Raw genomic sequence first — 27445 nt, 5'->3', positions numbered from 1 at the left:
AAGTTTCTGCAGTACCCTCGACCCCCGTTACTGCATCCTATGTCTATGCAACCCAGCCAGCCGACGCTTCGGCACAAGTGTTGGGCTGACGTCAACGTACTAAGTAACGTCAACAAAATAAACATCGCTATAATGATACACGTCATTCTTCTTGAAAAGGCGCGCTTCATAGTTGATTTGCTTCAAATATCACGCTATCTGAAAACAGAATGACAGGCATTGGTCAAAGGACGGACATCTTTTTCAATCGGGTTAAAATCTTACTTTATTGTATGATTACTTTGGGTTTTTAACGAAATTTCGTTGATCTGTAAACTGGTTATTCGTTGTTTCAAATAGTTAAAAATATCTAAAAAATATAGAAAACAGTGAAATGACGACGTTATCTTGACGTCATGACGTTATAATTCAGTTTACTCTTTGCAAACCGACGCTGTAAAAACATAAAATTAAAGAAAATGTGTTAGTTTCGGTAGATATTCGTTTCTAACCCAATTGTGATCCTAGACAATCAAAAGTTTCATACGTGAATCAAAATCGATAATACTGACAGTATACCGAAACCAGCAAATATCTTTTATGTTATAAACAATATTGTTACAAACAATACACAGGCCAATTAATGTTATATGTGGGTGATATTTAAATAAATTTAGAATATTTCGAGTCATATGTAGATAAACCTCATATATGGTTTACATTATTATATGGGAAAACGTTGTGCACAAATGTACGTACACATTTGTTCTAATGCATATGTTTTATCTTTAATCTTCATGTCAGAGCAGTTGATAACGTCTGACTAGCGTTTTATGTACTAGATAAAGTTTGTTTATAAAAATACAGTCACATACACTTAATATATTCTTTGTAAATTGAAAACATTCTCAATTGTATAGAAATGCTGAAGTGAATAATCTATTTTAACCAAAGTTCATTTACATTTTAGGTACCTTATTATTTATGTACAGACGATATGCTCGTTTAAGAATTCATGCTTCATTCATGCGTCATAGATTACAAAACGGCGATGAAAATGTGTGTCACTGAATCATTTTGCATACAATTAACCTACTGCATATTTCATAATGTGGCAAATTACCTCAATGACAGCTTGTATAAGGCTATCGGTGACAGATGTAGGAAGTAGTTAACAGTATGCATCAATCGGGCTTCTCAGAATTCTGTCAAGAGCACTTTGACCTTTTTTCAATTTGTGCACTATTACTATAAACACATAGGGATTGGTAAGCATTTTTAATAACCGATTGTTGTCTTTTGTAATTAAATTCAACACTGACCTTTCTTTGTATTATTCGTAATGTAAACATGATTGATGTCTGTAAACTGATTGATTTGATATTTCCATATTGAGCTCAATTTAACATTTTTATAACTACCTATTTTGCAAAGGCCCATGTTGCTTAACAAGCTATAAATACCTTAAACCAAAGTAGGACACATGCGTTACAAATTACGTGTCGGACACAGATGATCTGTTTGAGACGAAATCAATATATTCTTTCAATGCTCGTCGTTACTTACTTAAGTACTATTTGAACTTTAAACAAGAGCATGTCCATAACTGGTTTAGTAGTTCATACGCTCAACGGTACCTTTTATAGGGCAGGTTGAACTTAACACATGGTCGAGCCATTTCAAACTTTAATAAACCTTGCGTTTAGCAGCAATGCGATGCATTATATAACATACGACGTCGGGTTGAAACTATATACATATAGTACATTCTGAGAGACAGAAAGATGTACTTTCAGTATAGATAAAAAGATGTACTTTCAATGAAGAAATAAAGATGGACTATTAATGTGATGAATAATTCAGTACAAGCAGGTAAAAAACGTAGAAAAAAAACATGAACGGCTTCTGATGCACTTATGAACTACGTTAATAGCATTTCAAATTGAATGATGTAACATGGCCAATAAAATTCAAAAATCAATTACGTACAATTGCGAATAACATTTAAAACTAAATGATGTAACATGGCGAATAGCGTTTCAAACTGAACTATGTAACATGTAGAATAGCGTTTAAAACTGAATGATGTAACATGGCAAATAGTGTTCAAAACTGACTGATGTAACATGGCGAATAGTGTTTAAAACTGAATGATGTAACATGGCGAATAGGGTTTAAAACTGAATGATATAACAGGGCGAATAGTGCTTAAAACTGCATAATGTAACATGGCGAAAAGCGTCTTAAACTGAATGGTGTAACATGGCGAATAGTGTTTAAAACTGAATGATGTAACATGGCGAATAGTGTTTAAAACTGAATTATGTAACATGGCGAAAAGCGATTAAAACTTAATGATGTAACATGGCGAATAGCGTTTAAACTGAATGATGCAACGGAACTCTTTATATGACAATGGTAATATGCAACTTGTAATTTTGAACAAGAATTCAATATAAAATAAAACATATTTTTAATATTACACTTAACAAGCTATAATCCCCAACCGAGTTTATACGAATAAATATAGCTATTATATTTTATTTTGTGTTGTGTTACCAACTGTGCACCTATATGCATATGTACCGTTATATATATGGGCACTAAAGAAACCGGTTTTTATATCAAAGACATTGTTCATACAATGAAAAAGTTTTTTGAAACACTATAAAGACTACAATATAGAAATAAATGGTGTAGCCTTAACTATTATTTATCATATGAATTGCATACCTGGGATAGACTCTCTGATTACATACGGTAAATGAAATGCAGTTTTAAGATGTCCACGTGTATTGAACGCATTTACATCGAATAATAACCATATTTTTGGATGTCAACCCACACCTATCCATATTGCGTTTACATAAACACTGCCTTTAATTTTGTCAATAATGACGTGTCTTTTTTGTAAATACTTAGTAGGGGGCGGTTAACTGTATCTATAAACAAGAGGTAAATAGTATCTATAAATCTTGTTTCTCAGTATTCTATCTATACTACTTACACCTTTATTGTGTTTGGTTTAAATTATAAACTATTCCTCCTATAAAAACATGGGGAGTGTTAAGTATTTTTTTATCGTTTCTTCTCGGGTTATTTGAGTAGAACACTGACCTCAATTTGTATTACCGTATTCAAATTTTGAACGGGATTAATGCATTAATTTGGTATTTCCTAACTACGCACCATTCAACATTTTTGTGATTAATTGCTTATTTTGAAAATCCCTGAACAACAGCTTGTTGTGTTCTGGAATTGATCTTTGGTTAGAACAAACTGTTTTTATGGACACAATAAACGGAACAAAGTCTAACATAACTTCAATTTTATTAAGTTTTTTTTAATGTTAAATGTTAAATACGTCATTAAAATAGTTAATTAATATATGCACAAGATCTAAGTATCAAAATTATAAAAACAATACATTTTAAACTTCAATCTTCTTAAATATTATTTACAAATATACTGACAACTAAACTGGAGTCTAGTGTTATTGTTTGTGTAAATATTAGTAAATGTAAAAAAGTACAAAACAATAAATTAAATACTGATAAAATACTTTAAAAAGAACATATGCATGTGAAAGAGAAAAAACTTCAAAACTTAGTGTATATTTGGTAGTTAAAGAATATTTAACGATCACATCAATTGTGCCAAATTTGTGTGATAAAAATTCAAATGAACAATTAAAGAACAACAAATATATAGTTTAGTACTTACGATAATTAATCCGCCTAGCTTTAATGCAAAGCGTCACAGTATAAGGAATGCGGAACAATCACGTAGTAGTAGTTTTCTTTTTATCAACACGATATAAAACTCTGTCCTAAATAGTTTTTTCGGAATATTTGGAATATGTCATCATAGATATTTTAAAACAAAAATAATGATTTGCCAATATATTTGTCCGTAGCTCGCATCCGTGTTTTACGCACGCGCGCCTACCACCACCGGTGATGCAATCTTAAGTCACACGTGAACAAGCTTTCCACTCATGATATTTTCATTCATAATCTGTCATGAATACGTTCTCCACGCCTTATGCTAACGTGTTCATTCGTGCGAACGAATGTGACCATTCGTTCGTGAACATATCTTCATCATGAAATCATACTGCGTTAAATTAACTGCTTATAGGTACAACGTACCCGGGCTGCGTATGGGATGATCGCTGGTTTGCCATTTACCAACAACACACCACAATGATGCAACGGCATTTGGTATTTGGAAGTTTTCATGTTTTGCAACACTCCACGCACCTAGTTACCTGTACGGTCGTCTCAACAACAAAAAATCGGTGCGCCTTAATATTATAAACCGACTTTATTCCAGCCGACCGATGTACCAAGGATTATTGAGCTTAGATAAGGTTTATCCACCCACAACTGCGTCTAAGTTACTGCAACAGTTGTTTCTTCGTGACCTTAACCATATTTATCCCATATATTATCTGCACATGATGTATGTTTTCTGCGGTTGATTGCAATGTCTGTGTCAAACATTTTCTATACTTCTCAATCATCAATATCAGACGAATGATCAACTCGGTCGTCAAAATAATAAATACATATACGTTAACGAATAAAAGTTTAGTGTTTCATGAAATGCTCTTTCGTATTAAAAGTCGCACAATGCAGTAAAGAACACTTTACACGATGAATAATACTTGCGGTGGTGCTCCTTTTATTATTATGTTATTATTTGTAGTATGTATTCTCTAACCATCATTTAAAATAAGAATTAAGTAAAGCTTGGGCAGCGCAAACTGTACGAACCAGGTCTTTTATTTATGGAAAAATATTTTCAGCGGCCCGACCAAAAACACACCAAAGGAAAACATACACACACGTCCACAACATATTTTAAATTTAAATATGCATTTTATATTAAAGTTGCTAGCATGGACGTGGATTTTATTGTAAAATCATACTTGTCTATATACGTTTAAAAGGAGAAACCAGATAGCAGCATACACTAAAAAACATTCAAAACCGTAGTTATGTATTTGATGTATCCTTGTGCATGTTGCGCGTCCTTGAGCCGTCACGTGCCTATTCGCGTATTAACGCAACAGATTGCACCATCGCAAAGCTCAAGAGTACAACTTTGGCCATGCATTTCATGACACGACTTAACAAGTGACATGCCTATTAACCGAAATAATTTAAGAAGGAATGCGTCTGTGTTATGGCGTTGATGGATTTGTTGACTTGTTATTGTGTTTGTTTTTTAGGATGACGGTTTGCACAAATCATTATTATTATTTTAACGTTCTTTTAACGAAAAATACCACAAAAGTGGAAATCGCAGTCTCGTATAAACATGTGCAGACTGCAAGCACAATTAATCACGTGCAATATCTTGGGAGGGGGTACATATAACTGAATATCAATCAAGATTGAATCGTCATGATATGCATCTATTTGCCGGCCAATTCAAAATACACGGTACCCTTTGCAGCTGAAATCGTGGGTGCGCTTTGGGATATCCGAATAGCACACTACTTCGGGCGGATTAGTGCGGATTTTATTTATGAAATTTATTCATTCATAAAGAAGTTTTTCAAGTATTGCGTGTGTTTTTGAAGTATTTCGCTTACCTAATGACAGGAAGTGACGAAATGAGAAAGAACACACTAATTTTCATAAACATTCAATAAGGTAAACAGCCGTGACTGTTACGGTAAAGCTATTTTAGTATATAATTAAATTTAGTCAATATCGATTTCGGGAAGTGAAATATTGCAAAATAAAGGCAGTTAACCCTAGGAGTGTCGAAATCTTTGTTTTGATCCAGTCGATAAAGAATTTAGGTGTGGTTGTGAACTATGGTTTGACAAACACCCAATTATCTGGTGTTTTTACGCACGAAATAAAATGTGGTTAGATAACATAAATTCCAAATCCCATAGGATTTCATTTATCCGCACTAAATAACTTGTGGTAACAGACATTCCAAATCCCATAGGATTTCATAAAAAAAAACTGCCAACCTTCAAAGCTTGTTTTGCTAATGTATAAAAGTTTTGGAATGAAGTGATATGAAAGACGGATCTAACCTGTTCCAATAATTACCATCAAAACGGTACCTTTTAGCAACTCTAAGAAAGTAAATCTCCACTGAATGCACACACCGTAGAAAACAGTACTCCGGAAACGTCATTTCGTTCGACAAAAGCCCACTTCAACAGAAAACTACCCCTCCCCTCAAAGAGAAAAAGTAAATCTTTTAAGTTAGCCTCCAATCCAAGGCATCAAAGTTCTCCAGACACGTATTGGATATTAGAAATAACCACACACAACATATCTCAGATTGCCAAACGGCTTTTATTCAAGAATAGAAATAGAACTTCTTTCGACCACGGAAGGTTACAAAAAGATTTAGTGCAATGTAACCGTATAATCCGGTTAAGCGACTGATTTTTTTTATTCATGCCCCTGGAAGTCAGTTGCGTACCAAGGTATGACAACTCTCGCTAAATTAAGTGGTACCGATCATTAAATGTAGCAAAGTCAAGTGATTTACTATCTACAAACGTGCGCTTGTGGAAGATTATCGTCTCATCATTTCAGTGTAGGCCGCTGTTATGCTTGCCCTACGCTAACCCTCCTCCTTTTTTCAGTCGGGTTTTCGACCGTCAATGGCGAAGTTGAAAATTAATTACGATGTTTAATAAATGTATTATAACGAAAAGAACGATATTTATTTATTATATTTAGAAAAGAAATTCTTTTTTTATTAAACAAAAGAAAAACATTATTTCAACCTTAATAAAAAAACAAAATATCTGTCTAAAACATGATATCATGGAGCGATTGATAACATGTGATTCTACCGAGAACAAGTACAAAAACTGGATATCAATTTAACGCACACAAACATAGTATTTATCATGTATTACCTAGTACAAAATATTCGTTTTTCATTTGCTGAGTCGGTTCACCTGCTGACCGCGTATTTCAATATAAGGTCAGTAGTGCTCGATTGGTCATTGTCGGCTCGGATACTTCTAACATGTACTCCGGGTACTCTTACGTATACTTACATGTACCCCGGGTATGGCAAATAGACGTACCCGGTCGATATTAGACTGTACCCGAGTTGCCTGCCCAAATTCGATATCTAAAACGCGCTACTGATAACCGTTAAACGCTATTGTTTATCGTTAACAAATTTATCTTTACAAAAAACTGCATCATCATGCTTTTGTAGTATGAGTTTCGATAATCATGAGGCCATTTAACAGAAAATTAACAGAAAATTGACATAAATGTGAACATCATTAATTTAAAAATATAGGGATAATCTGGGACGACACTTTACGGCTATGCATTAAACACCCTTTTTCACAAAGCACGGCTGAATTATAGAATCCTTACTAACTAGGTTTTGTTTTCTGAATGTGTAACTAATAAACAAAGAATGCAACTGTATCGCTGTGTCATGGTGGATCATGTGTCAGCCTAGCGATCAGGAAGCGCTGAGTCCGATCCCCAATGTATAAGCCTCTGCAAGATTTCATTCACAAATAACAACAACAAAAGTACTGGTTCTACATACGACATAGACTAGGGCATGTCACAACAGGCCGTATACGTTATCCTACTTAAATTAAAAAGATAAACATGGAAAAACTGAATAATATATGCTGCGATGCTAGTAAGAAATGTACTTTGCTGGTAAATAAAGCACAAAAAAACGGTAAACATATATTTCAATAAGAGAAAAACGAAAACAGCAAAGTCAATAAAGCTATGAATGGTTTTACACAAACGAACAATATCCGTCAGTAGAAGCTTTAGATTCTTACGAACTACAACCGGCAGTAGATGCACACATATGTGGAACTGACACGTAACAACAACAAATACGACGACATAATACAACTGTTCGATACTAATAAACACGTTACAAAGAATCAGTTTTATCAGCTTGTACTAAAGCCTGCAGAGACGGTCTTCCATCTCATTGAGACTTACAGAAGAACAGAATGTGAAGCCAGAAATGTGCAAATGGTAAATACATGTTCACAAAGGTATTAAGCTAACAACAAAAACATGCAATAGCAGACAACACGTGTTTTCATGAATAATTATCACGCCGTATTGTAATTTGATCTTATGGTCATAATACATATCACTTCGTATTGCATAGCAATGTTATGAGCCGACAAAAACAACATCATCAAACACAGCGATCCCGACAACAGTAGTATCGCCAAAGAATTTTAAAAAATATAAAAATTCAAAATTTTCAATATCATTTTAGCTTCCGTTTCCGTTTCACACATCGAATTCCCGACTGTTGTTAAGGAGACCCTTCCCGTCCGACATTGTCACTCTAACGTCTTCTTCGTCCCGCGTGTAGACGGCCGAATAATCCCCACCTGTGTCGCCCTTCGCAGCCCGTTTGATTCGCTGGTATTTTCGTATCCACTTTGTCGTCACAAACAAACCGATCGCTAGACTTACGGCACCTATAATGGACGCCATGACTATAAGCAGCAGTCGCGTAACGGAAATGGAGCAGGTCAACTCATCGGCTGGTACGTGCAGGAGGTTTCGATTCGCCAGGCGAGTCGGGTAATGACACCTGCAAGTAGTTTGAGTAATAGGGTAATCGCGAGCGGTAATTTATGTTGTTCAGTTGTTTCCCTTTAAACGTGGTTTTTAAGCACACTGATCCCCCCTGACTTTGATGGAAAAAAACTTGTACACGAGTGAACTCCCTTGAACATTCTATTTAAGGGACGTATTAGTCTCACCTGGCTAAGCATTTTTCCCGGTTATCTCCCTTGATATAATTCAAATCATCCACGCTGTATCCATGTAAAATGTAATTATAACCTGCCTTCAGAAATTTCAAATATAAGAACAGTGATATTTTGTGTTTCCTCTGTCAATGAGCTACAAATAAACTCTGCAATGTTCATGTATAAGACAGTTCACTATCATCTTCTCTGATATGCATTTACTTTATACAGTGAGCTCCCCTGATAGGAATTTCTAACACGATACACATTGATCTTCCCTGATATGTAATTTTAATGCTTAAAACGTTACAGAGTGATCTCTCATAATATGAATTTTAAGACGTAATACATTGATTTCTGTGATTCTCATTTTTAAATTTATATTATAGTGATCCTAAACATTATACAATTAACTTACGGAATATGAGTTTATGACATAATACAGTTTCTACCCTACAAAGCAATTTAAGATACAATACAGCGGTATATGAAATTGAAATAGTAATAATTTATGCAAAACAATGATACGCCATGGTATAAACCATTTAGACGTAACACATAAATATATATGCTGATAAATTCTTCAAATAAGACTGTTCACATGGATAAACTCTAATATCACTGTGAATGAACAAAAACTGTCACGTGACCACAAAAGTCAACGTCAGTAGTCATTTTATGACAACAAACAGCCGCGCAAGGTAGTTTTTTTTCCAATATCTTTGCTGATCATCCTCTGACTTGCATACGACCTAGTGCAGGCAATATGGCATGCATATAGCTTTCGATCGGTATATCACGCGTTTTGTGTGTTGCTCTGGTTTTCGAGAACACTTCGGCGCAAATTTCCATTTAAGAAGCAAACGTCAGTAGTAAAATTACAAAGAGTCAGTATTCTCGAAAATTAACGATCATAGAACTGTCTGTGCTTTACCGGAGAACATATATTACATATGTCTATGCATAAACAATCACAAATATCTACCAGATATTAAATAAACGTTTAAAGAGTGAAAACAAATATGGCAAACGTCAGTAGTACGTTTAGAAATGGCAAACGTCAGTAGCAAAAATATGCAAACGGCAGTAGCCGAATAAATACAAGCGTTTAATTTAATGAAAAACATGTGAAACAATATATTTTATGCTTATTTAGATTTAAATTAGATATAACAAGATAAGATTGATGTCATACATTAATGCACGACATATATACATTCTGCAACAACAAAAATGAACTAATGTTCAAGTGATATTATGTGCATCTAACCGTTTATAGGTGTCTATCGCAACCGTTATTTATTTTTGGTGTTTTCACTTCATATACACGTATATTCGTTAATGCAGCATCAACATATTGAAAAAATATCCCGGAAAGAGAAATATAATGCTTTTGAATATCAACCGTACTTTCGTTTTGACAACTGATGACAGGAAAGATTCGATTTACAATGTGAATCTAAATTGAGTTTTATGCAGATTCGTTCCTACCACTATCTCCTAAAGATAAAGGCAGAAAAATAGTTTAAAACATGCCTTCGAGCCAACTATGATAATTTTTAGAGAGTACATGATTATTTAGTATACTGTAACCTTATTTATAGTTAATTTACAGGCAAATATGCAATCTCTTGCGGGAGGCGGAAAACGACAACGGGCGAGGCATGGTAAGGTTTTGCGCAAGGGGGGGTTAGAGGGTTAGGGTTAGTGTTAGGGGTCGGGTTAGGGTTTGGGTTAGCCTAAACCCAATCCTAAACCTAACCCGACCCCTAACCCTAAATCTTATCCTAACCCTTTTTTGGGGTTATCACCCCTGACCATGCCTCGCCCGTTGTAGTTTTCCGCCTCCCTCTCTTGCACGACGGTTACATTACATTCACCTCTGTGTTGGGCTCAGAACGGACTATTGTTATGAAAGCGTCTAATTTATGTCATGATCATTCCAAGCGTTCATCATTGAGGTTACAGAATACTAAACAATCTCTTGCACGACGGTTACATTGCATTCACTGCATTAAAGAAAGCCATCTCATACCATGATATCTTATATCAGTCTTAATTCATTATTATAAAATTGATATGGTTTTTTATGCTAAGAAACCAACATACATACACACGTCGAAGCAATTCCTAACGTCACTCAAAAAAAATATGTTCAATTGTTTACATTTATTTGTGAAGTGCATGGAATGATTCCATCTGCGTAAATGGGCAATACATTAGTTCCAAAGAGTTGCATTAAAACTCGCAAGTTTTTGCACGATTTATCGTACATTTAAAAATCATATTTCTTAATTTAATGCATGCGATCTTAAATATCCAATCAAATATACGTTGAATGCGTTTGTTCGGTTTTATCTATTGTATAGACAAAATGGAGGGCTGAGCCTTTCGCAGAGTTGTATGCGAGAGCAAGGAACGACAACTCTGCGTGGTGATTGGCAAATATGTATACTAGTGTCCGTTTAAAAATGGATTTATAATAAGTGATGTTAACAGTTATTTGGTTAGTAAAATGTATTGTTACTGCTAATTAGGAACTCATTGTGTAGGGACTGACTAAACTTCCTTAGATTCTGTCACGTAATGTATGACATATATACCGTAAACAAATAACTTTCAATCATAATAACCACTTACAAAAGCTAAATGCCAAAGACTTTTATTCGATTCCGATAGGCTGCTTGTTCGCGTCCACGTTCATTCTCATGTATATTACTGGCACACATTGGATCTTGTTCGTTGAACGATTTTACAGAAAACAAGAAAGCCCCACGTTCCCGTGACGCTCACCTGAGATAATGAGAATGTGTACCTCAAGGCATGACGTATTTTGTACCTCAGGAGCGTGGTGTGTTTGTCATTTCAACAAACTTCGTGGAGGACTACACAGTGATATTTAATATAAAAACGTGGTGGTGCGGTTCCAGATAAGTCGCTATTCAAAAGCCTTTAGCTGGTATGTCTATATATAAAAATATGAAATTCGCCGTGGCTTGTTTTGACCCTCGGCCCATAGTTTGAGCAATCATATTAGAGGACCACAATACAGTTAATACCACGTTACATACCAAATATGACACCTCTGTGTATTGCGGTATTTGAAAATGAGTTGTTGCTTTTTGTTTTTACTATTTATAAAAGTATTTTGCTTAGGTTCTCTCCATAAACCATTTGAGAGGAAACATTTTAACATCATATATAGACGGGTACCCATGGATGATTTGTAAAACGCTGCCCGAATGATAATATGAGGTTAATTTGTATTTACACTTAAATGCTTCATGGATAATTCTGGACTAAGTGTGAGGTTTATATTTTCTAGAAACCGGCTTGAACTCCCAGTGTTTTTTAATTTACCGTTTCGATGCGGTGACTCCCAGATTTAGTAATGTTTGTGCGTTTTTTGTACGTGCGTGTCTTGTCTAGTGTTTTGTTTTGTGTCTCGCTATTATTGCCATTGGCTCCTTGTCATACACAAAGGACCGCATTCTATAATAAGGTTTATCATATGCTGTTTAAGCTCAAGTTTCCCTTTGTGAGTAACTGAATCGCACACAAGAATGGACGACGGTCAGTGAACGATCACAAAAGCCTACCTCATGAGCTTCTATAAACCGGTTTGAACCCGGTGCTTTTGAATTGACCGTTTCAGTGCGGTGACTGGAGATTTAGTACTTTTGGGGCGTTTTGTTTTTGTACATGTGTGTCTTATTATTACACAATAATGGACGACAGACATTGAATATACAACATTATTGGCATAAATTGTTTGTGTTCATTGAATAAATTATGTCGAAAAGAGCTTTGCATAACTTTGTCGGTCCAAAAAAATGCGCCTTGTTTCCAATAACATCGACCACACGTTGTGTGTTTTCACTATAATAAATTCCAACTTTAATAAGGATTTCCAAAGACAGAAAAATTCAACATCTAATTTGAAAATATCTTTCTGAATATATTATTGCGCGATAAACGTTGATCAAATGTAGAAAAAATATCGAAAACTCAAACTGGAACACCGAAAATTAAGGGTCGGCATCAACAATTAGGGTCGGTCGTAGTGGATACAAGCAGTTCCATTTTACGCCTAAGTCATTGGCGTCGCACTGGAGTGCGGCGACTAGTATGTAATGCATTTTTTACGCTTATGGGAGTAGAAGTCATTTTACGGATCAATGTATATATTTTCGTTTTAAGAATATCTTGCATAGTGGTGATTTTTTGTGAAAATTAGTGTAAATAAGTACTGCATTTGTGCCTATTACATTTATTACAACAGTTATTGCCAATAATGCAAAGCTAATTGTTTTAATTATGAACTGATCAACAACTGATCACAGGGGAAAGATCACAGGGACTGGGCAAATACGCGAAACTTTCTGGTTTTGTTTAAAAACAAATGATGTATTGAATAAAAACAAAACATAATCAAAATATATTTATTTTGTGGTTTTTCTAATTTGATTATTTAGTGGAAAATCGATGTAGTACGATATTTGACGACCTATCGCGCAAGCAAGTTTATTGGAAGGCGTAGTGGTACGAAAACGTACAATGTATTAGTTTATTAATAGACATATAATAACGATCGCTATAAACAACTTCACCAAATAGCAGTACATAAGTGAATGTCAGCCGGAATAGCTCAGTTGGGAGAGCGTTAGACTGAAGTTGTTTACGCAACAGTCATCTAAAGGCCCCCAGTTCAATCCCGGTTTCCGGCACGCACGGAACAGTTCGGCGGCTGACAGTTTTTTCAGTCAGGTTTATAATTATAATAAAGCTTTATTTTATGTAGACATTTTAAAATCCATTTTACTACAATCGGACATTTTTATTAAAATTAATGGATGCAACGTGGTTACAACGTTAATTAAAATTTCTTACATCACTTAAATATCTTATAAAAAAAACGCGTTTTTATATTAACAAATAAATGCAAACAACACATCTATTATCCATGTATTTTTATGGTTGTCTATCATAGGCCCTAAGTACTATCCCTACCACATATAGAGCGCGAAGCGCGACAGGTACTATTGATTGTAACAATGAGTTGCGATAAAGGAAGCAGCCGCTTATCAAGGAGGAGCTGTGTCACAGCAACCCGTTTCCCTAGAGTCAAGCACTCCTCGGAGGTTTTTTTTAAGAACCACATATAGAGCGCCAAGCGCGACACGTATTACTATCCAGGTGGTATGGGCCTTTTAGGATTATCCGACCATCACGTCCAAAGTTATCTTCCTTAGAATTTGAGAGATTTTGAAATTGTTGTTCGAAGTCCAAAATTTTCATCCGATTGTTCCCAAACTTGCACAGGTTTTTTTATCAATGAGGACCCAAACCAAACTCTATATGAGCAATATCGGACCATAAGTCCAGAATTATGTCTCTTTGAATTTAAAAATTAAAGTGAAAAACTGCTTGGTTAAATGATTATGTCAACATTTTTCATCAGATTCTTTCCAAACTTTCAGTGTCTTCATATCAATGAGCATTTTTACCTCATTTAAAATGAGAAACATCGGGACAATAAGTCCAGAATTTTTTTCTATGAAATTTGAAAAAATAAACAATTTCCACTTGTTTAACAGATTTCACAACTTTCGTCTGAATCTTTCCAAACTTAAGTGTTTTTATATCAGTATTACTCGAACCCTATTGAAAATGATGAGTATCAGAGCAATAAATCTGTTATGATCTTTTACTGAATTTCAAAGTATAGTGAAATGCAGCTTCTTTATGCAATTTACAGTTTTCATTCATTTTTTTTTCCAAACTTTTACAGTGTTTTCATATCAATGAGTACTCAACCCCTATCGTAAATGAGCAACGTAAGAATAAGTTCAGAATCATCTCCCCTTGAAGTTGAGAAAAATATGAAATAATGCTTACAAGATGACGCAGATTTTTTTTAAACCTACACAGTTCTGTTCCATTAATGAAAACTGCACACGGATGCCAGTAAAAAAAGGAAACCAATGTAAATAAAATGAACTATGAAATATTTGGGGATTACAACATAAAATCATAGATAATGGTTATTTGGGGGTTATAACACAACATCATAAATAATGGGTATTTGGGGGTTATACCACAAAATCATAGATAATGGTTATACCAGTATCTTTTTCTATTTTGCAAAAAATAATCGGCCAATATATTAATATTTACAGTAGAAAAAAATCGTTCCATGAGTTGAGTGCCTTTTACACTGAATTTTCCGACGCCCTTTGATGCTTTGCATCAATACTAATCCTGTATCAATTCTGATACAGTATTAATTTTTTCGCCATCATCAGCAGAAAGTCTTTGGAAACGGAATTTCCTTCGTCGCTGAATAGTCTTTACGGCAACGTATATGCCGAACGCAAGGCAGACGACACCGATTACTGACGTCACGATTATTGCAACCAGCATACCGGAAGTAACTTGCGCTGAGCATGTGCCCGTAAACTCATTGGCTGCTATTAATAGAACTTCTCTTTTCGCTAAACGAGTAGGGAACCGACACCTGCAAGTGAATGATTTAGTATAGGTTGAATTACACTAATTCTATTTTCCATAGGGTCCCATTATAAAACCGCCACTTTTCAACGCATTTTTCTTGTATCTCCTTTACGATGTATATCAAATTTTGCAACACCGGTGTCATTTTAAAGATAAATCTGTCCTCTTTCAATAAATGCAGTCAAAAATATATGGTCTCGCAACTTCTAAGAAGTAAAATTTGCCCAAAGGCAAGCACCCTCGGAAGACAGAGCTCGAAAGTGAAATTTCGACAAAAGCCCCGTACTTCAATAAACGCACCCCAAACATTCATCTTTCAAAGTAATCCTCAATGAAATGAACCAACAAGTTGCAGACACACATAGGATGCAGGAAATAATCACAAAAAGCATAGGTGCGATCGCTAAATTGCTTTTTGACCTGAAGAGAAAAGTAACTCTTTAAAAATAGGCACTACCACTTAGGGATACAAAATTATTAGGTGTAATGTAACCTATACACATATCACTTGTCTGGTACCCGGCTAAATATGCTAATCATATTTTTCCTGTGTTGGCTTTTTGCATTTATTCCCCCTGCTACATACAAAAGCATACAAAATAGCAGGATAGTGCCCCAACAGTTACAGTTTTCAGTAAAATCTCTGCGCAAATGTTGCGCTGGATCAAGAAAAAATTGTTTTCAAAAGGGTTCCCCATTTACCGTCACAGTGCGGCCTATGTCACTCTCGATGTTGTATTTTGTATCTGGGGAAACCACTGTGTGCATTCGCTTCATCATAATTCTAAATATTATCTCCCTGTGTTGTAATCGCGAATAAAACTTATCGAAAGATACGCGAAGATTTTGCAACGTTTGATATCATCAACATGTAACCCGTGTGATAATTTTCAATTTTATGTTATTATCAAATTCAGATCACTGGGAATAAATCATACAGTTTTCATATAGCGTATCTGTATTTATTAATAGTTTTCGCAAATTTGATAGAGTGTGAGTAGTGTCCATAAATTTTAACCTATGAGAAATCATGGAATGAAAGCTCTTTTAAGCAAACTTAACACCTTAATACAACATGAATGTAATAAAGGATTCAAGATTAAATAATATGTTTAGCAATATATCGTATAATAACCCGATTATTACAGAAGACACATATAATAAAAATACAAACGCAATACTAGTAATTGTGTAAATGATTCATCACAAACCCCATAAAAACCTACAAATTAAGCTGTAGGGACAAGATGGCTACTAGCGCAGCATCACAAACCACATATGCCTAGTACTCAAGCGCCAAAGACATCATATAGGGCTACTAATAAAGCATCACAAATCCCATAGGCCTACAGATAAATCTTTACAGACCAAATAAATGCCTGAAAAAAGCATCACAAACACCATATAGGCCTAGTAGTAAAGCGTCACAGACCTCAAATTGGCCTCCTATTAAAGGGAGTAGGCCTGATTGCTTTGCCCTTCACACGTTGAATTATCTCTATACGTATTTCACTTGATTAAATTGGTCAAAATAGTGTAGGTTCAATATTAGAGCATTCACTGGAATATTGTGTATTATGATGTAATGAAATACCTTTATTATAAAATACGTTGTGTTCACCAATTGTTCTGTAACGTGTTTTACCATTGAAGTGAATCTCTAGACCTGAAAACCTGAATATTGTATGTTTGGCATGCTAAAAAATTCATTGTTCTTTACGGTTGTTTAAAAAAAGACTTAACACTAAAAATATCTTATTTAGAGTGTTTCCTTGAACGCATCATCAGGTGAAAGGTTACGAAATCCGTTAAAGATTAGGAAACCCATTATAATACAAAAGCATCACAACCAACTTCTAAAACAGCGCAACAGACCCAAAAGGCGTACTTGGACAGCATCACATACCTCATAGGCTTTACAATAAAACATCAGTAACCAAACACGCCTTCTAACAAATCATAATAAACCCCATATAAGCGTACTAATAACGCGTCGAAGACCTCATAAAGGCCTTCTAATAAAGCTTAAAATAATAAGCTTACTGTCAAAGAATCATAGATATCATAAAAGAAAACTAATGAAACGTTACAGACCCCATATTATCCTACTAACAAAGAATCAAATATCATAGGAGCCTAGTATTTTATTCTTTCTAATAAAGTATTATAAACCCCATATATATGTACTTACGATGTATCATAAACCCCAAAGCAAAACTAACTATGTATCATAAACCCCATAGGCACATTAACGATGCATCATAAATCCCATCGGCATACTTTCTACAAAATCATTAAAAATATACGTAGCCATACCAATACAGCACCATAAACCCCATTGGCATACTTACATTGAATCATTAACCCCATAGGCATACTAAATGTATCATAAACCCTATAGACATAGTATCGATGTATCAAAAACCCCATTGGCATAGTATCGATGTATCAAAAAAAACCATAGACATACCTACGATTTATCATAAACCCCATAGGCACAGTAACGATGTATCATAAACCCTATAGGCATACTAACGATGTACCATAAACCCTATAGGCATACTAACGATGTACCATAAACCCTATAGGCATAATAACGATGTATCATAAACCTTATAGGTATATTAACGATGTCTCATAAACCCTATAGGTATAATAACGATGTATCATAAACCCCATAGGCATACTTACGATGTTTCATAAACCCCATAGGTATAATTACGATGTATCATAAACCCCATAGGAATACTTACGATGTATCACAACCCCGTAGACATACTAACGATGTATCATAAACTCCGTAGACATAGTATCAATGTATCATTTAACCCTATAGGCATACTAACGATGTATCATAAACCCCACAGGCATACTAACGATGTATCATAAACCCCATAGGAATAGTTACGATGTATTATAAACCCCATAGGCATACTTACGATGTATCATAAACCCCATAGGAATACTTACGATGTATCACAACCCCGTAGACATACTAACGATGTATCATAAACTCCGTAGACATAGTAACAATGTATCATAAACTCCGTAGACATAGTAACAATGTATCATTAACCCTATAGGTATAAGAACGATGTATCATAAACCCCATTGGCATACTTACGATGTTTCATAAACCCCATAGGAATACTTACGATGTATTATAAACCCCATAGGCATACTTACGATGTATCATTAACTCCGTAGACATACTAACGATGTATCATAAACTCCGTAGACATACTAACAATGTATCATTAACCCCATAGGCATACTAACGATGTATCATTAACCCCATAGGCATACTTACGATGTTTCATAAACCCCATAGGTATAATTACGATGTATCATAAACCCCATAGGCATACTAACGATGTATCATTAACTCCGTAGACATACTAACAATGTATCATTAACCCCATAGGAATACTAATGATGTATCATAAACCCATAGGAATACTTACGATGTGTTATAAACCCCATAGTCATACTAACGATGTATCATAAACCCCATAGTCATACTAACGATGTATCATAAACCCCATAGGCATACTTACGATGTATCATTTATAGTAATTAGCATTATTTCTACTAAATCATCACAAACACACGTAGTCGTACCAATGCAGCATCACTAATCCCATAGGCATATACTGAATCAAAAGGTAATAATGCGTGGAAAATATCGCTAACATACGTTATTGTTATGTTTCGCGTTTCAAGCGATGGGATGTCGGCGTCGTCGGCAATCCACTTCATCCGACAGTCACAGTTGATGTCGTTTTGCTCCAAAGAAATCACCTTCAGGGACACAAGGTCAAGCGGGAGGTCATCGGGTCCGAATCTCATGATTTTGTTGTTTCTGGAAAAATCATATAGACGTAAGACGTTGTGTGTTTCCACTAACCTACCGAATCTTATTGTGTGCGCCGACTCAATGCTTGTTTTGGTATTTTTAGGTTGAATTTTCGTTCAGTTTTAATACATTCGATAATATCGTTTCTATGCAAGCAAAATTAATAGAGTTTTAGAAGATGTATGGCATAAAAGTTCGGGTATAAAAGTTCAGGAAATACAAGTTTGGTCGATACCTACCCTATTTTATTGAGATATTTTATGTGAACAAGCAACTAATTTGTTTTGCCTAATAACCAGAATTGCATTTCACATATGCTTCATTTCGCTCAACAAAAAAAAGCTTGTATTTTGAATAAAAGACAGTAATGAACTTCGAAAACCATAGAATATGTACTTAATGTGATATAGAGTATTTGATTTTACATACAAATTTTGTTTCCAGATAGTGTTACGAAGCAACAACAAAATAACGTTATTTGTTCACTAGTCATTTTTCACGCTTTCCAAAAAATTTGTGAAATTCTGTACCTGTATCTATATAATAATACGCTAACGTAAAGTTGCAAACTAACAACCACAAGGGACATCGTCGACAACATCGTTAGTGAATGTACACCGCGCGACACCGAAGATTTTATAGTTGCTCTTATAGTCTTTAACTTATAAATAAATCTAATTAAAACAAATGCTTCATTGTTCCTAGCATTTTCATTCGCCAATAACCGAGTTTATTGTCATAGTTGAACACGGCCAGTAAGGCCATTTTTTAAATTTAGAATTTTCTTATCAAAGGGCCCTGGTCAACATTTACATGATTTATTTCTTAGGCATCTCGCTGTTTTGTGAACCTTTCAACATCAAAACAATATCATGTTTCACGCTAAAATCGTTTGATTAGAAAGTTAGTATTTCACCCTTTTGCAGACGGGAATAATAAATTTCGCCTATCTCTGAAATATTAACTTACGAACATATTATGTTATGATAGTCTGTGAAAGCCTTGTGAATACTGACCCAAGAGGGGATTTAGCAAGGCTAAAGATGGATAGGGCATGAAAATGGACAGGGTGACCTCTTTCATGACATATCGTCGGATGCTTAACTTTGTGAATTTCAAGTGACTTAATTGTGTTGTTTTCATTAAAGTTCTAATATTAATGTATCCATTCAAGATATATTCCATGACGTATGTCCCTTATTAAAACTAATTTGATGTTAATGCCAATACAAACTGTATTAAATAATAGTGTTACTCTATACTCTTTATCCAGTGCACATGTATTTTCGCGAACATTGACAAAGTTAAAGACAAAAATGGTGGGGAAATATTTTTAAAAGTTGAAACATACAAATGGAAGTCCCCCCCCCCCTTCGCGACTGCCTTCATGTTAAGACAAATCTCTACCACAGTGTAACCACTCACCTTAGATATAAGTTCTCTATGGTATCCGCCCTTTGCCATATCTGGTCTTTGATATGAACTTCCTCGATCAAGTTACTATCCAGGTTCCAGGTTTGAATCGCTGGAAGATACGGTACCGTATCCAACACCTTTATCCTGTTATATTATAAGAACTATGGTAAATAATTTTTAACTTTTTGTCCTGTGGGTATACTTTAACAAAACTGTAAATGTATGATTGCATTGAAAGGTTATAGATATATAAAATACCAACTTATATCCTAAACTGCCATTAAGATAATACAAGTGTTACAGTTACACTCCCGTTTCAATTGTTTGTTCAAAGCAAAGCTTATTCCGATGCCTGATTGTTTGCTTTTGATTTTGTTAATAATATTATTTTTGCCATATATACATTTTAAATGCAGATATGGTATATGTGTGTTATGTCTTCTATTTGTAAAACTGTGCCTAATTGTGCCATGGTCCATCTGCATATACCGGTAATTAGTAGTACATGTAAAACTAAACCTATTATGACTCATGTCGAGCGTTTAAAGGAAATAAAACTAAATCTGTAATGACTCAAGTCGATCGTTGTTAGGAAATAAAATTAAACTTGTTATTACTTATGTCCAGCGTTGTTAGGAAATAAAACTAAACCTGTTATGACTCAGGTCGAGCGTTGTTAGGAAATAAAACTAAACCTGTTATGACTCATTTCAAACGATTTTAGAAAATAAAATTAAACTTGTTATGACTCATGTCGAGCGTTGTTAGAGAATGAAACTAAACTTTTTACCACTCATGTCGAGCGTTTTAGGTAATAAGACTAAACCTGTTATCACGCATGTCGAGCGTTGTTAGGGAATAAAACAAAACTTGAATATGACTAATGTCGAGCGTTGTTAGGAAATACAAAGAAACCTGTTATCACTCATGTCGAGCGTTGTTAGAAAAAAAACTAGACCTGTTATGACTCGTGTCGAGCGTTGTTAGGAAAAAAACTAAACCAGTTATGACTAATGTCGAGCGTTTTTATAAAAAAAACTAAACTTGTTTTCACTCATGTCGAGAGTTGTTATTAAATAAAACTTAACTTGTTATCACTCATGTTGAGAGTTGTTATGAAATCAAACTAAACTTGTTATCACACTTGTTATGTCGAGCGTTGTTAGAAAAAAAAACTAGACCTGTTATGACTCGTGTCGAGCGTTGTAAGGAAATAAAAATAAACCTGTTATTACTAATGTCGAGAGTTGTTAGGAAATAAATCTAAACTTGTTATCACTCATGTCGAGCGTTGTTATGAAATAAAATTAGACCTGTTATGACTCATGTCCAGCGTCTTCAAATCCGCCATCATTCGGAACGCTTCTTTGTTCACCTTCGTTAGAGCGTTCCAACTAAGGTCCAAGTACTCCAGCGTTGGAAGATCGATGCTACTCCGTTCCAGTACGAAGATATCGCAATGAGAGACGTCCAGACGTTTTAACGAGGGTAACTCCATAAAATTGAAAACGTTACTCTTCAAAATTAGCATAGGGTTTTGCTCTAAATTAAGCGTCTCCAATTTTCTGAGATCAACGAACATATGTTCTTCTAGAAGTTCGCCTTTGATGTTATTTCTTGACAAATCCAAGACCATTAAGGCCGTTAAGTCTTTGAACGCATTAGGCGTAAGTTCTGAAATCTGGTTTCGGGAAATATTGAACGTTTTAAGGCTTTTTAAATTGTTGTAACCGACTAATGTCAAATTACTGATGCTATTTTCAGACAGATCTATGTTCTCTGTGTCGTCTGGAATGCTGTCACCAGTGGGAACCTGCGACAACCCCTGCCCTGTGAAGTTAGCCGTCTTGTCACTGCTTTGACTCAGGAAACCCATTAACGAGGCTGGATTTACCAGCCAAAGCGCCGCCACGAAAAGCACGTGCGCGTTTGCACACCAATAGAAAGGTGACGTCATTATTCTGTGAAGTAAAATGAAATCAGTTACAATATTTACGCACGGGAATCACTCATATTTCGTATCTGGCAGAACAACGATATAATCATTCTTGAACGTATAGAAAAACAACGTAAATGATTTTCCCGATAATGATGTCATCAGTGTGTTCATTTTTTTTTAAATTTATGATAATGCCGTCTGAATGAATTTTTTATCAAGGTCAGAACGACGTCGCTGCTAACAGCGGTGAGGATTGTTCGTAGTTCGGGTATAAATTGACCGAAACGTAGTGAAATATAATTCTCATAACAATAGAAAAATGAATATTTGTCAGATCATATTTATTATGCCCCCCTTCGAAGAAGAGGGGGTATATTGCTTTGCTCATGTCGGTCGGTCGGTCGGTCGGTCGGTCGGTCGGTCGGTCGGTCGGTAGGTCGGTCGGTCGGTCGGTCGGTATGTCGGTCCGTCCACCAGGTGGTTGTCGTATGATAACTCAAGAACGCATATGCCTAGGATCATGAAACTTCATAGGTAGATTGATCATGACTCGCAGATGACCCCTTTAGATTCTGAGGTCACTAGGTCAAAGGTCAAGGTCACGGTGACCCGAAATAGTAAATTGGTTTCCGGATGATAACTCAAGAACGCATATGCCTAGAATCATGAAACTTCATGGGTAGATTGATCATGACTTGCAGATGACCCTATTGATTTTGAGGTCACTATGTCAAAGGTCAAGGTCACGGTGACCCGAAATAGTAAAATGGTTTCCGGATGATAACTCAAGAATGCATACGCCTAGGATCATGAAACTTCATGGGTAGATTGATCATGACTTGCAGATGACCGCTATTGATTTTGAGGTCACTAGGTCAAAGGTCAAGGTCACGGTGACCCGAAATAGTAAAATGGTTTCCGGATGATAACTCAAGAATGCATACGCCTAGGATCATGAAACTTCATGGGTAGATTGATCATGACTCGCAGATGACCCCTATTGATTTTGAGGTCACTAGGTCAAAGGTCAAGGTCACGGTGACCCGAAATAGTAAAATGGTTTCCGGATGATAACTCAAGAACGCATACGCCTAGGATCATGAAACTTCATGGGTAGATTGATCAAGACTCGCAGATGACCCCTATTGATTTTGAGGTCACAAGGTCAAAGGTCAAGGTCACGGTGACCCGAAATAGTAAAATGATTTTCGGATGATAACTCAAGAACGCTTTTGCCTAGGATCATGACACTTCATAGGTACATTGATCGTGACTCGCAGATGACCCCTATTGATTTTCAGGTCACTAGTTTATTCTGTTTTCACACTGTCCAGTAAAGAGACTTACAAATTGAATTTTTGACACATGTTCATTCATAAGGATGTATAAGCCTTTGTTTCTGTGCCAGTAAATACTATGTTTATGGAAATGACGTGAGAATTCAACATTTAAAAAACCAATGTAATATGATATGTAATATTATATGGCAACAGGACAGTTGTGATTTGCTGGGTCAATTCTATTTAGCTTGACCATCCAAGCGGTTGATAGCTTTGACAAATTGGTGGTCTGAAACATTGAGAAAATGTCACGATTCACTGACAATAAATCAAACATGTAATTCTTGCTACGCAACTTGCATTTAATTTTGTCATTCAAATTATACATAAAAATATAATTAATTTTTAATCTGCTTGTTAATTGAAAACAGCAACACAGTTTGTATGTATAAAACAATGTTAATACATAAATAGGATCAAGCATATTAAAATATCAACTTAGATTTAGTTTCCTTTACTGTACAGGATTTGTAAAGTTAGGTTAATATTTGTGTATTGAACAAAAATAACAACAGTGTAAAGAAAAGTTAATTTGGGGATGTTCTATCCAAACCCTGAGAGTTCAGATTTCCTCAAATGCCAAGTAAAGATTGTAAATTTCAACCCACTCCTCTGGTTAGTTTTCAGAGGCACATATAATTAACTTTTGAGCTTAGTGTCTCATTTGTACATGCATTACTGTATTAACTCCAAATCAACTAGTACAAGTGGTAGGCCAGTATTACATGGACTGGTGTTCACTGTTTACACAGTTTCACAACCCCATCTGATACTGGTCAGTATCTTGGCAAGTGGCCAAAGTTGGGAGTGGAATTAATGGTCTATTACATAACTGACTTCTGTGTGTGGTTAACACATGATACTGGTAATGTGGTCAAGTTGCACTTGTATACATTTGCCCAATACACAACACTAGCCTTGGCTATTTTTAATCAGATTGCATTTCTATCTATGGTGGTCATTGACTAGGGGAGTTAACTGCTATAAATAACATGTTTCATTACCATTAATAAATAAAACATTACAAATTGTGTGCACGTTTCACATATTGTCAAATAAGTCAAAATGTGTGAAAGGAATCCAAAAAATCAAAAACTCAATCATATAATGGATATAATTGATTAGTGTAGGTCCTGATTGGTTTTTGCACTATTAATTGGATACATTTCACAGGTCATTGACATACAGTGACAAAAAACATATTCACACAATGGCTGTCACTACAACGGAGAGCCCATAAGGGGGGGCATGCATGTTTTACAAACAGCCCTTGTTATAATAATGACAAATAAACATGTTATTTTGCGTGCTGAACTTCTGATGTGTGGATATGTGAATAAATGACCTAATAATACCATGATACAAGCTTTATGGATATATATATACATACATTGACATCAAGTTGTAAATACCCCTTTAGTCGACATCAAGAACAAGTGTGTTTCAATTCAATATGAATTCACTTTAAGCAGTCAGTAAATAAGCGGAGAATCTGTAATTTTCAAATAATTCAAAGACTAATTACTCACCCTGTAACAACCGTGTAAAATAAACTCCTTGCGAAAGTCAAAATAATGACAAACGATTTTTTGTTTTATTATTTGAGAAACTTATCAGTCGTATCTGATTGGTATTTTTTAAGTTGCTAAAATAAAACACAATCCATTTTACATAGTTATCACCATCGTACGCACACGTACCCAAACGTACACGTGGATACACACATAGCCCAAATCAGCGCTTGCACAAACATGGACCCAGTGTCCCCATCAGGATGGTGGTATATGCTGCCCTAGGAGGCCCAGTAGGGGATACCCAGTATGACGAGTAGCACAGAAATGATTTTGATTATGTAAGCCTCTTTTTGGGAAAAGTGCGCTTAATGCATGTGCGTTAAGTGCCATCACAAATTAGGCAAGTGCAGTCCGCACAAGGCACCAGGGACCATACTTTCCGCCTAAACTAATTATTTGGCTATAAAAGACTTCTTTTTAATAAAAAAAATCTATAATGCGGCAAGTGTCGTCTCTGGTTAGCCTGTATGGACCCCACAGGCTAATATGGGATGACATTTTGAGCACATGCATAAGCCCCGTTTTCACAGAACGAGTCTCATTTTGATAATGTTACGGGGATGATGTCATACACCCCAACAGCCCCGTAAACTTAAACTATTTTTTTTTCTTTTGAGACTGGACATTAGAGGATATCTTATAACATTAATATTTTCTATTTTCTAACGACGTTTTAGCACTTTGAAGTACCTTGATAACAACTTATTATAAATTTTACTAAAATCCTCTCCGAATCATCTAAACTCTCATGCGGGCCCCATTTAAGTAATCTGTCAAGAGATATACAATTTACACTCGGTAGGTATTAACTGATAGTAATTGATATCAACAGATAAACTATTGGATATTCACGTCGGTGTAATAATACAGTGCTTTGATTGGAGAAATATGATAAAACTGTGTTACAAATCTTATTACCATGACTAATTCCTTAAATTCCTATGAATGACAGCAGTATATACAATTGATTCGACATTCATGAGCGTTATCTGTTTTATTGTGCAGGGCAGATGAAGTCGGCCTTATGTTTTGTGCGATATGTGTGTATTTGGCTTCTAAATTTAATTAACCATACAGACGACATTATTTTTTATTATGAACGGAAATGACGTCGTGCATTTCCGGCGTCAACGTTGTTTACGCGCCCTTTTATTAACGTTTATTCTTGAACGTTGATGCCATATGGTCGGTATGTCCTTAGTTTTGACTTCCACAATTGCTCCATGGTTTTGCGGTACTCGTCCGACCCGCTGAGTTTTTCGAGTCCCATTATTTGGAAATCATCCATGGACTGTCCGTCGGTGTATAAATGTTCAGCTACCGGGTCACTGTGCTGTGTGCGAATACGTGACAGATTCAATAGATGTCGCTGGTACAGAGTTCCGCCTGAAAACATCTGAAAATAAAAAATGGCCGCTGATGAAGACCGTGAGGTCGAAAGCTTCGGCAAAAAAATAATACAGCGTTTTTGTTTAAATACAACAAGGCTTATAGAGACTTTGTTATATAACATTTTCATGATGACAACTCAAATAACGGATAACGTTGCTTTTGCGCGACTGAAGAAACTGACTGAGAAGATCTGCCGGTATGAGAGTCATAGACATTTTTTGAAAGAATGCGTCAATGGTGAGATAGTTCCAAAAGGATTTACATTGAAGTGGAAGATGGATCTTCTCAAAAATGAAGAGGAAAATGGTCGCGTTGCTAAAGTCCTGCATAGAACATCACTCCACTTAATGTCGGAGGGTATTGCTGTTTGTGACCGGGTTTTGCGTGAGGTTATCAACTTGAAAAAGGAATATTCAAATAAGATGTCTTCCTCAATAACTAAACATAAATTCGAAAAGCTACAGAAAGAACTGGAACAATTTTCACTTGAAACACAAATTGAACTTTTAAGAACAAAGAAAAGGAAATTGAGCGTCCTTAAAAAAGACAACACACATTCTAAAAACAGTTTAATACTTGAAGATAAGAATGTCGCTACTGACAAACCGGAAATGCAGTGTTACCACACCGGAAAAGGTTTATTGACTGCAGAAAGCGTCCGTGTCGGCGCAGAGGAACCGG

General features: G+C 35.4%; 1 protein-coding gene across 2 annotated transcripts; it reads right to left on the bottom strand.

The window, feature by feature from the left end:
• Window positions 1–6289: 6289 nt before the first annotated feature.
• On the bottom strand, window positions 6290–25561 carry LOC127859525 (leucine-rich repeats and immunoglobulin-like domains protein sma-10). 2 transcript variants are annotated; one of them, XM_052397031.1, is made up of 5 exons: window positions 25328–25558; window positions 21833–22480; window positions 20529–20663; window positions 18945–19109; window positions 6290–8574 (listed from the first exon to the last, which is right to left on the bottom strand). In XM_052397031.1, exons 2-5 carry the CDS (start codon window positions 22474–22476, stop codon window positions 8265–8267), a joined length of 1254 nt encoding a protein of 417 aa, XP_052252991.1. In that variant the 5' UTR covers window positions 22477–22480; window positions 25328–25558; the 3' UTR covers window positions 6290–8264. The 2 variants fall into 2 exon arrangements, with proteins under 2 accessions (XP_052252991.1, XP_052252992.1); XM_052397032.1 differs by lacking the exon at window positions 6290–8574 and adding an exon at window positions 13163–15251 and having other exon boundaries at window positions 25328–25561.
• Window positions 25562–27445: the final 1884 nt, after the last annotated feature.

Source organism: Dreissena polymorpha, chromosome 15 (genome assembly GCF_020536995.1).
Source record: "Dreissena polymorpha isolate Duluth1 chromosome 15, UMN_Dpol_1.0, whole genome shotgun sequence".
Taxonomy (NCBI): Eukaryota; Metazoa; Mollusca; class Bivalvia; order Myida; family Dreissenidae; genus Dreissena; species Dreissena polymorpha.
The sequence above is the reverse complement of the archived record's forward strand: the minus strand, read 5'-3'. Positions and strand labels throughout refer to the sequence as shown.